General features: G+C 35.3%; 2 protein-coding genes and 1 long non-coding RNA gene across 3 annotated transcripts; all 3 read right to left on the bottom strand.

The window, feature by feature from the left end:
- Window positions 1-2,958: 2,958 nt before the first annotated feature.
- LOC131943194 (glucose dehydrogenase [FAD, quinone]) lies at window positions 2,959-4,571 on the bottom strand. The gene is made up of 3 exons (XM_059303202.1): window positions 4,400-4,571; window positions 3,726-3,951; window positions 2,959-3,292 (listed from the first exon to the last, which is right to left on the bottom strand). The coding sequence occupies exons 2-3, from the start codon at window positions 3,911-3,913 to the stop codon at window positions 3,133-3,135; spliced, it is 348 nt and encodes a 115-aa protein (XP_059159185.1). The 5' UTR covers window positions 3,914-3,951; window positions 4,400-4,571; the 3' UTR covers window positions 2,959-3,132.
- Window positions 4,572-5,054: 483 nt separating this feature from the next.
- Window positions 5,055-7,672, bottom strand: LOC131943195 (uncharacterized). The gene is made up of 4 exons (XR_009386862.1): window positions 7,550-7,672; window positions 6,047-6,214; window positions 5,747-5,897; window positions 5,055-5,192 (listed from the first exon to the last, which is right to left on the bottom strand). It is a non-coding gene; the product is annotated as an uncharacterized LOC131943195 (long non-coding RNA).
- A 1,470-nt stretch (window positions 7,673-9,142) lies between these two features.
- On the bottom strand, window positions 9,143-10,958 carry LOC131943199 (choline dehydrogenase, mitochondrial-like). Its single transcript, XM_059303208.1, has 4 exons — window positions 10,862-10,958; window positions 10,168-10,376; window positions 9,869-10,061; window positions 9,143-9,318 (listed from the first exon to the last, which is right to left on the bottom strand). The coding sequence occupies exons 1-4, from the start codon at window positions 10,956-10,958 to the stop codon at window positions 9,143-9,145; spliced, it is 675 nt and encodes a 224-aa protein (XP_059159191.1).
- Window positions 10,959-11,087: the final 129 nt, after the last annotated feature.

Genomic DNA, 11,087 nt, shown 5'->3' with positions numbered 1-11,087 from the left:
TACAGGTGTAGGGTTTATTGCGTTTACTGGTGTAGGGTTTATTGCGTTTACATACGTAGGGTTTATTGGGTTTACTGGTCCTCTGCGGTCAGAGTTAACTTGCTTGGGATGGTAGGGAGTCACCAATTGGGATTGGTTAGTTATTACTTGGCTAGGGTGGTTATTTTTTTACTGGGAAAGGGTGGTTAGGTTGTACTGGGATAGGGTGGTTAGGTTGTACTGGGCTAGGGTGGTTAGGTTTTACAAGGCTGGGGTGGTTAGGTTTACCCATATCTGTCTCGACACGACACAAAATAGTTATGTTCATTGCTCCAGTGTTTTAAATTAAGAATTACTTATTCCTAACAAAACTAATCCGTTTTTCTCGGTAAATCTTGTAACCCGATTCTCCATCCATTTTGGTAAAACAATATTTCTATTGAAAGAATGTATTAGGGCTACGCCTTCAGGTTGGTAATGTGTTGGGATAGGGTGTAGACTGGGTGGGTGGTCTAGCATTAAATTTATGCTTTCTGAGAAAAAATATCTACTGTTCAGTGGTGAACAAGCAAAGGAAAAAAAAACCATGGCCAACAATGAATAACATGTACCCTCCATGTTGAAGTTTCCAGCATAAAATTTTGCAGGGTTTGAAAAATCATGCTGGATATATGCAATAAAATACCATTTCGAATACAAAAAAAATGGTATTATTTAGATATAACTAGGCTGGTTGCTTAGGAGTACCATACACAATTCAAACATATGTCTTCATAGCCCGACAGTATCAAATCCTTACACTAAACTTAACGCTATGATGCCATACAACAAAACTAAAATGAAATGAAAAAAGTGGCACAAAGCTTTTTAACTCTTCATCCACAGGTAGAGTGAGTCGAGTTATTGGCTGTACTAGCTCTGGGTGAGACATCCAATCAGGTATAAGTCTTGGGATGGCAGCAATCCATGTAGGGAACAGTGTTTGTGTTTTCTGTCCGCACTTGTGATGTGAATTAGTTTAAATTACAAATCATTAAGATACAATTTTGGAAGTTGCAGTCATTATATTTGAACAAGACTGTGTTCTCTGTATGGATTATCAAATCTATTTGATTCATAAAAGATGATATCTTTTTTAGTGAAAATAACTTTCGGCAGACTTTTCTTGTATCAGTAACTTAACAGTAACTGTAAGTAGTCATATCATTATCCAAACAGAATTTCTTTTACACCAATACATAATAATATTTTGTTTATTTCTATATCCAGACATTCTTTTTTTAAGTAAAGTGAAGTAGAGTTCACCTATTTCTGTGACTTCGGCATTGTTCCTGAAACGATGTATAAATGGCAATACGTATTGGCAAAACCACCAAACCTAAAGGTTTGAATGCAATTAGGATAAATTCCTGCTCTTCCTTCTTTACTTTTACCTACAGGCCTATACTACTTTAAGTAAAACCGCGCTGTTTGGTGTGTTGAAAATTTGGGTTAGTCTGAATCTTAATGTAAGAGGATTTCACAATTTTTCCACATATTAAAAGCAACACCCGGCTATATAGGCTTATACTTATTGATATCTTTTATTTTAATAGTAGGTTTTCTAATGCTGAAACCATGTATATTATGGCAGTGTCATTTTAAAATCTCCAGTTGACTTAAGATAGCAGAATAAAAAAGCAAATAAAACAACTTTGATAAGATAAGTCGTTTTCTGATTAAGGCTATAGTTATAGAATGTTGTCTCTCATATGATGTTGATATTTATAGCTAGACAAGGTTATATACGTTTTATTACGTCTTTTGAAAACAAAATATTCCAGACGTTCTTTGACCTTTTATTTAAGTCACTCATGTGGATCCAGACGATCACGAAACAGTTTTTGTATGGCCACTCTCAGGTAGATTTGAAATGAACATTTGGGTATGTTAAAAAAAGGCTGCTTGACACGCTACATGCTTTAAAACGGTCTGCTGGATCAAGATGGCCGAGATAAGAATTTTACACTGTTACACGCATTGCCCCTTATTTTATAACATACACATACACACTGGCATATGCAGCCAGGAAAACAGGCACAAGGTCACATAGACAGACAGACGGACAAAAAGACGGACATGAGGACGGACGGAAGGACAATTAGAAGGTCGCACAGACATAATAAAAGACCGACAGGCGGCTACACTGACAAGACAGCTAAGACATTCAGGACATAACACAGAGATCAGATAGACAGGACAGAGAAAACAAATCTCGACAATTTAAGTAATCTGGGACGTGTCAATCTTCCAAGTACTCAGGTTACACTAGGCAATGTATCATATGAGAGACAGAGTTGTACTAGATTACGTCAATAGATGCAGTAACGATCAAGCTGTTTTATGATGGGGGATGGCTGGTGGGAAATGTCGCAACGCTACAGAGGCTCTACTTTAGCGAGAATTAGACTCACCGCAATAAAAACCACTTAAGTATTTACCAAAGCGTTAAAGTAATTAATACAAATCTTTATAACAGGCACGTAGTAAAATAAATTGATGTAAGTGGTGACCCACTCATCTTTATGCCTTACAAACTCTGACATGAAAACGCCGATACGAGAACGGTGCCGCTAACCACCACAGTCACGGCGGCCACAGTATCTTTTAAAATGTTAGAATGTTCATGGCTTCTTGATACTCGGGCTTATATCATACCTAAGTGAACGTCACTAATTTGACTCCGGTCAGAGACGTCTACCGACATAAGCTTCCATTAGAAAACACATCAGTATACTAAAATCTGCACGTGTTCACATCTCTATTACCGAGATACAGATTTAGTATAGATGTAATTTTTATTTTTTAATATATGATTTTTATATGTATCTAAATTCAGTAATTAACTAACTACTTGGTACTTTTTTTTGAAATATGTATTACTCATTGGCTTCAATCTACAGAAACAATATTACTATAAAAAAATTAAAAACACGTATCGTTACGTCAATTTTAATGAGCTTAGTATTAAACAATCGTTTGTAAAATAAACAAAATAATTTCGTCTGTCTGTAGTCGCTTTAATGTTACATCTACTACGAAGATTAAAAATAATTAAAAAGTAAAGCTAATCTATGTCGTGTTTATAGTTATACAAGAGATAACTGTGTTATATTAACATCTTTCAAGTTTTCTGGAAGGCAGTAGTTTCTTCCCTTTAATCATGTCCGCTGCCTTCTCAGCTATCATAACAACAGGAGCATTTGTGTTCCCTGACACAATCCATGGCATTACAGAGGCGTCTACCACACGGAGGCCGGATATACCACGAACCCTGAAACATGGTTATAAAACAATATTCAACAGTTGTCTGAACTATAGTTTTATCTCAAAACATTTTTTCAGCAATGTAATGTTTTTATGAACCTAAGAATAGTTTGCTGTGGTGTCTTAGTAAACTTTACAGTTACATGCAAAATGATAAATCGTATGTATATATACTTAATTTATCACTTCCGTTCTGTTATATGAACCAGTATATTCTACAACACGTTATGTAACAATATAAGTGTCATATATATATATATATATATATATATATATATATATATATATATATATATATATATATATATATATAATTATATATATATATATACATGTATATATACATGTATGCCATGTATAACGTAAATGTAAAATACACGTCTTATCCACATACGTGATATACATAATATAAGTCACCCACAAAACCGGGTGTTATTTACCTCAGTTTCTCATCCACCACAGCCGTCGGGTCTCCTTGTGGTCCCATCTTGCAGCTCCCAACAGCGTGATATGCCGAGATAACCCTCAGCTTGACCAGACACTCCCAGTACTTGTCGGATCTGAACCTGAATTGTGCACATTGCGAGGCTGGCGTGTCCTCAGTCAACTCAGCACCGATTGCTTTCATTGTTGGGGTGGTGACTAGTTTCTCACATTCACGAATACCTATGAATCAGGACACGACTTAGTATAGTTTATTTCTGCTTCTCTTTATAATTGTATCCGTTCTTAATTTTGTTTCGAAATATCATTCTATCTTTGCTATTATACAATACATTTGATACAAAAAACCTAATGAGAAATCTTTAGAAAGACAATAATTTATTATCTAAACCTGATATTCCAATTTCGTTGTGTCTGTCACTAAGAACTACATATTTGTAAGACCTGATCATTAGTTTGGCTCGTATTGGTTGTCATATACCAGGATCATTTTTTGAAAAAAAGAGAACTATTCTGTTATAACTGCAAAAAAAACAATACCCGAAAAGACTAATTATTACGATTAACTTACAGAAATTTTAAATAAAGAATATACAAACTACGCATTCATAAAAATAATATAAATTTTAAAATCCCGCTTTTTTGACAATCCTGACACTATAAAATCTACCTTTAATTAAAATTTGTAAGTCCTCTTGTGTATTTAATATGTTAGCCTCGATCTTGGGGTAGACAAAAGGATTTGTTGACCGTAAGGTAATTCGTCCTCTGCTGGTCGGCCGTATCAGAGCAGGAAGACAAGTAAACCCGAACGAGGCTAAGTCTCTCTTGCGCAAATCAAACCTGACCTGAAAGGTGAACATTTTACACATATTAGATAAATACCAACCACATAAAAACTTTGGGGTGTATAAATTGGTCGTACATCGCGAAACTTAATTAGCCTAACTTGGGAACTATTCAAAGATAATACTATAAGAACTTCTTCTTTCTTCTTCTTCGTTATTAATTCTGGCGTTGGAAGAGATTCCCGCCAACACAATTAAGTATACGTGTCAAATAGTTATGCGCCATAGTAGCCCTGCTTTTCTTTTTGGATTTGCTTCCATATCGTTTGTCCAACTACGAACAATCTACAAGGCAGCAGTTGTTTGACTTCGGGTTTTTCTCTCCTAGATAAATTACTGTCCCCAGCTAAAGAGCCTCATCTGCCTGGTTTAGAAGCCGCAAGCTTTAAGGACTCTACCATGCCGACCCCCCGACCTTTGCTAATGGTGTTTTCATATATTTATATGCAATAAACCGACTGACACTTACTTGACTGTTGTATCCAAAAGAGTTATCTCTAGTTTTGGGTAGAAGACTTAAAAATAAAAGAAGTAGATCCGGCCAATCTTTTCCCTTCGACCAAGCAGTTGTACTTGTATATGCCAGATTTTCTCCCAATGATGACGCTAAAGGACCTGCGAAGCGAATTGGAGATTGAGTAGCCGTGTACAGACTACTTAATATCAGTGGTAGCTGCTAAAAGATAAGAGTGCAATTTGTATATGCTTCCCTATACATCTACAGGCGTTAGCTGTGCAGACATTACTAATTTAGCTAATTAAAAAAGCAATTAACGTTTTGGAAAATCTACTTTCGGGTTGATTGATTTCGAGCTAATTTTCCGATTTCTAAAAAATTAAACGTTAAACAACTTACATAAATAAATAAAAACAGATATATAATAAAATAAATGAAAAAAAATTAATTAATTAATTAATTAATTAATAAACAATTAATTTATTAACTACAGAAACAAATAAATAAGTAACTAACTAAATTATATATATATATATATATATATATATATATATATATATATATATATATATATATATATATATATATATATATATATATATATTTATGTATATATGTATATATATATAGTCAAAACTTTAGGATTTCATATACTTGACATTTTAATCAATTTCGATTTATAATGTAGATGCTATTAGAAAAGCATGATTACCTGAACCGTTAACCCGGTACTGTTCTAAAACCTGTGGCGACGCAAGGCTTAAGGGATCAACACTTAGGGGTTTATTAATCTTAACACCTACTTCAAAAAACAGGTGATTTTGTACGTTTTCTCCTACTGGTAGATCAGCTTGCAATTTTATCTGCAATAAGTAGTTGACAAAGTTGTATTAAGTGATACATTTTTATACAAAAATTGAGCTTGTTAAAAATGTGTTAACTTAAATACTTAGGATAAAAACTGAACATTATTTGTTTAATTGTAACCAGTGCTAATGAATGAAAGAGAAACCTTTAAACATTCTAGCTGTTTCCTAGGGCCGACCCCAGACAACATGAGAATCCTTGGAGAACCGACGGTACCAGCAGACAGGATGACCTCACGCCTGGCTCTGATAGAGTACTCGTAACCTCCTTTGACGAACACAGCTCCCCGTGCTGTAGTCTGTTCTATTATTAACTAGATAAGTAATTTTAGATTGATTAATAATGTGAGAGCAAAATGTAAACTGTTTTAACAAGACTTTATTTAACTTTCTCCCTCGTCATGTCCGCATAGATAGTAACGGAAGAGCGAAATTTCGAGCAGTTCTAATATATCGGTTCTTAAATTAGTAGGGTGTTCTACTAATACTATCATGCACTATTAAACGCGCGGTGTAAAAGAGCATCTTTTAGACAAAAGAATTGTGCACCAAGTGAACAGCAAACTATGTATGTATAATAGTGCGGAATATTAGTCTATAAATATATAGTTCAATTCTGTATGTGGCGGGCAAACTGAGGATTCCAAAGTCTAAAGTGCTCATCGTCTAAATTCAAGATTTAAAAAAGAAAAAAGAAATTCTGTTAACTGAAGAACAATAGACTAAAAATGAGCTGCATTGTGATTAATTGAAACCACATTAATATAAGATCATTCCATTTATATTTTGTTTTGTTCGGCACACTAGTCATTAAACAACATGTTCGTACATCTGGTACCGATAACAATACGAACGTTTATGATTCGTAGTGGTGTTTGTGTTTGCGTTTGTGTTTTTGTTTTTGTTTGTATTTGTGTTTTTTATGTTTGCGTTTTTTTGTGTTTTGGTTTTGGTTGGTTGTGGTTAGACTTGACAATGCCGGATATATGCTGATTACAAAACACACATGTCATGGTCCTTTACATATATGTTTTTCACACAGGCCAGCGCAGGGCCTGACCGGGACGGCTAGTACTTGATAAATTCATATTCTTTTTGAGAAATCGGAAATTATTTAAAATTTGAAAGAAGGCAGAGCATTAGATCTTTGACTTAAATGTGAAATTTCGTCTATCTATCTGAAACAGCACTCAATTTATAGGCTTCTGAAAAACCTAAATTAGAATGAGTTCCACTTCAAGTTACCAGAAATCGCTGAAAAGTTGAGACAGAATTACATGATATAATAATTATATATGAAATTTCATCAAACTAGCTGTAACGGTACTTAAGATGTCTTGTCCACAGACACACATCCACACAGACACAAACACAGATATATGGACAAAACTGCAAAGCTAAGTTTGTTCCTTCTCGTTGAGGTGTAAATCGACGTGGAAAGTAAAAAAAAAAAGTTTTTATGTCATATCTACATAGGTATTTTAATTTAATAGAAAACTAGTAAATGTTAAGTAAAGTAAAATTATTTTTGCAATGCTACCCACAACTAATTATTTTACTGTAATGGAAACATTATTTGGTCAAAGTCATATAAAAAGGTTATAGCGATGGCAAAAAGGAAAATGTAATTTTTAATGTATTGTTCATACTTTCGTAACGACGGAATTCAAAGACACGTGGAGATTTGGCCTGCCAAGAACTGCATGGACATACGCTCTACTTGTTGACCACCTCTGGCTGTTCTTTACGTTCGCCTGTGTATAGGCAATACCTGTGTAGAGTAAGTATAGTCAGTACAAGTAAAGTTCCCTTTTCGAACCTGGCGGCCCATTGGGCATATTACGTGGATAGTGTGGTCATCACTATACCCAGCAGCCTTTACTTTCCCTAGCGTAAGACGAGTGCCCTTCAGACTTGGGTGGACAGGGAGGTGCTCTGACTATGATCCCATTAAACACGACCTCAGGATTTTTGTCCTACACACGTAGGTGACATTAATAATAATGGTATGTAATGAGATATAAATAACTACTTGTTACTACTGATGTTACAATCTAAGGAGCGGCGGTTACACGTCAGTTGTAGGTTAGATAAAAATAGGTTAGAATAATCTAGAATTAGGGGAGAGTGCGTGCGTGAGTTGAGTTTACCCTAGAGTATTGTTAACCCCGGTGTGTTTACATATTGTTTTCCCAAGGTAGCATGCGGTATAAAAGCAGGAGTGAACGGTTGTAAGGGGTTAGTTGGTAGCGGTTAGGGCGATGGCGACCCTGTAACGTTGAACGTGAAACTGAATAAAAGTATACTATATGTGTCACGAATCGTTGTTGAGTTGAATCGAACCCGGACGTAACAGCGGCTTGTTTAAAAAAAATGAATTAAAATCAATAATCCGGTTAAAATATTAATATTTTTTCTGAGGTTTATGGGTATCGAGACTATCATAAATGTCATTTTTTGAAGGGTGTATGTTTATTGAGCGAAGGAATTACCGATGTATTGACACGTATGCTGTGGTAACAGATGTTGCTATAATGTTATAATTGAACAAAATATTATCTTTTGTCTGCCTGGAAAGAAGATGGCATTTATTCTTCAGAAAAATTTATACCTAACATTTATTTGAAAATTCACAAATACTTAACATAATTAATTAGCATACTTTCTATGCGGCCCCCTTGTGTCTTTGGCCAAAAAGAAAAAGATGATATTTTCTAGATTCATGTATTTTAGATATATTCTGAAATAAAATTATTCAAACGACTATTCGTTTTGCAAGTGTAAATTTATTTCCCATATTTAGTGTGCCTCTTTCTTCTTCTTCTTCTTCGTTCTTAATTATTAGTGTTGAAGGGGATCGAGATTTATCTGCCAGTGGTTGAGACTTTGTTCGAATTCTTCAACCATGAGCTTTTTGCTGACTCGTCCACGCCTCCAACACAATTAAGCGTTACGTGTCAACTGGTTATGCGCCATTGAGGCCATTGACTCCGATTTCAGCCTGCTTTTCTTTTTGGATTTGCTTCCATAGCCTTTGTCCAACCAAGAACAAACTACAAGCCAGCAGTTGTTTAATTTTGGAGTTGTGTGTCCTAGAAGAGTGGCTGTTCCCAGCTAACGAGCCTCATCTGCCCGAGGGTTCGAACTCGAGACTTTTCGGTTTAGCAACCATGAGCTTTACTGACTCGACCACGCCGACCCCCTAAAGTGTGCCTAAAGTGTTTGATTAAATGTAAATAGAGTTAGTTTGAATTTAATGATAATAAAAGAACAACCATCAGGTTACCGTTCGTGGTTTCTCCGTTGTAGTCCAGATTGAAGGGGTAACCAATAGTTTGTGCTGCTTCTATCATCTTCTCAACGATTGGCTGGTTCACAAAGCGAGACAAAGGTACGGGACCTTTTTGGGAATGATAATCTGTGGAAAAATAATGCAAACTTTTAAAAAAATCAATAACATTAAAGAGAAGCAGAATATTTTATAATAAATAGAGCTAGTCTGGTAATCCGAAAACCTCGAGTTCATATCTGTTTTCAAGTCAGTAGAAACATCAGTGAGTCCACCCATGTCTATTGGGTACCTAACTAACGCTATGGAACGTAATGACACCTGAGCATACCACGCTTTTCCTTCATTTATCGAGGTCACAGAAACAGGTAAACTTTTCTTCACTTACCCCATGGACCGTCAGTTTTGAAAAGTGGACTTTACTTAACTTTCAGAATTTCAGAGTTTAAGATGTTAAACTAAACATTGTGGTTTAATTGTTATTTTAAACGAGCTGAAATTTGTGAAAGTATAATTGGATTTCTTAGCTCTACGCAAAAGCTTATGCCATATATAGCGTGTCAAAAAATTTCTTTTCAATCATGAAATAATTTAATTATATTGCACATTAGTAAAAAAAAACAATTACTGTCAAAAAGCCCACTATTTTCGATCATATCGATTAAGATGTTTAACTTACTGGAATTTCTGAGTTCGGGAATCAACATGTCCTCAGATTTCTTGAAGTAAGGCAAGACGTGTCTGTAGTCCCAGTCAGTGGTTCCCAGGTAATCAGCCCACCTGTTGTAGTCGTGTCTGGAACCACGAGCCCACACCATATAATTAATACTACTACCACCACCTAAAACTTTGCCCATGGCCCAGTAGGATCGCTGTTGTTAGTAAAAGGCAATGATTATGTAATCAGTTTAGATTAAAACTATTATTGTAAATAGTACCATATTTAAATATTAAATGATTAATGTAAAATGTACGTACTTTGTTTTCAAATCCTCCCAAGACTCCAGGCTGAGGCTCTGTGTAATATCCCCAGTCCACATTTGTTCTCACATTTAGAGGTGCCAGCCCAGGTATTGTGATATTAGGGTTCCCCGCATCATTACCTCCAGCTTCCAACAACAACACAGTGACGCCTGCATCTTCAGACAACCTGCCGGCCAACACGCAACCTGCAGACCCTCCTCCAACTAAAACATAGGGAACTATTTAGCTGGGATATAATGTTGTTAAAGTATACATCATTTATTTCTTAAAGCAAAGTTGGTATTAGAAATACAGTGACCATTTTATACAGAAAGCGCTTATTCGTTTGAAATAGGAACTGGGGGTATTCCCAAAAGACACTTTTCCTGATATTCGGGCATTTTGATTTCGGGTATTTGTCACATTTGGACAAGTGTCTTTCTGGAATTAGTAATAGACCCTTTGAAAATACGACGTACGAGCGTAATGTTTTTATTTATCTTCATTAAAAAATGATTTGATATTTTTTATGTTTGGATAATGGAGAAATTCTGTTATTTTATCATCAGCAGTACTCATCTACTAAATGCATCTGGTGCCTCAAAGTCAACTGGGCACATTTCATTGTGAAACTTCCCATTTCTCTCCTTTTCTCAATTTATAATAATGTTTTATAGAATAAAAAATGCGCGTGTAAAATAAAACTTACCTATGATATAATCATACTCGGGATAGAATCTGTCAACAATTGCTTGCTGGGATAATTGGACAAGAGATATAAAAACAGCCCACTTAATAGTCGTCATTGTTAGAACTGGCTTTTCTAGTTTTTCAGCTACTCTCCACCACTCAATTACATTTACATAATGCAAATGACGATAGCAATTAACACAAGTGATCACGTTTAATTTGGCCTTGCTACCTGATTCGCGTAA

Source organism: Physella acuta, unplaced genomic scaffold (assembly GCF_028476545.2).
Source record: "Physella acuta isolate Inbredline_101_S28 unplaced genomic scaffold, ASM2847654v3 ptg000446l, whole genome shotgun sequence".
Lineage (NCBI taxonomy): Eukaryota > Metazoa > Mollusca > Gastropoda > Physidae > Physella > Physella acuta.
The sequence above is the reverse complement of the archived record's forward strand: the minus strand, read 5'-3'. Positions and strand labels throughout refer to the sequence as shown.

What these genes read in the sequence shown, in the direction of transcription:
- LOC131943194 (XM_059303202.1), bottom strand. Translation starts at nt 3,913, where the DNA reads ATGAAAGCAATCGGTGCTGAGTTGACTGAGGACACGCCAGCCTCGCAA. An exon ending in GTGGTGGATGAGAAACTGAG is followed by an intron (nt 3,293 to 3,725) that starts GTAAATAACACC and finishes ACCATGTTTCAG; the next exon opens with GGTTCGTGGTATATCCGGCC.
- LOC131943199 (XM_059303208.1), bottom strand. Translation starts at nt 10,958, where the DNA reads ATGACGACTATTAAGTGGGCTGTTTTTATATCTCTTGTCCAATTATCC. An exon ending in TGGGAGGATTTGAAAACAAA is followed by an intron (nt 10,062 to 10,167) that starts GTACGTACATTT and finishes TACTAACAACAG; the next exon opens with CGATCCTACTGGGCCATGGG. An exon ending in TCCCGAACTCAGAAATTCCA is followed by an intron (nt 9,319 to 9,868) that starts GTAAGTTAAACA and finishes ATTTTTCCACAG; the next exon opens with ATTATCATTCCCAAAAAGGT.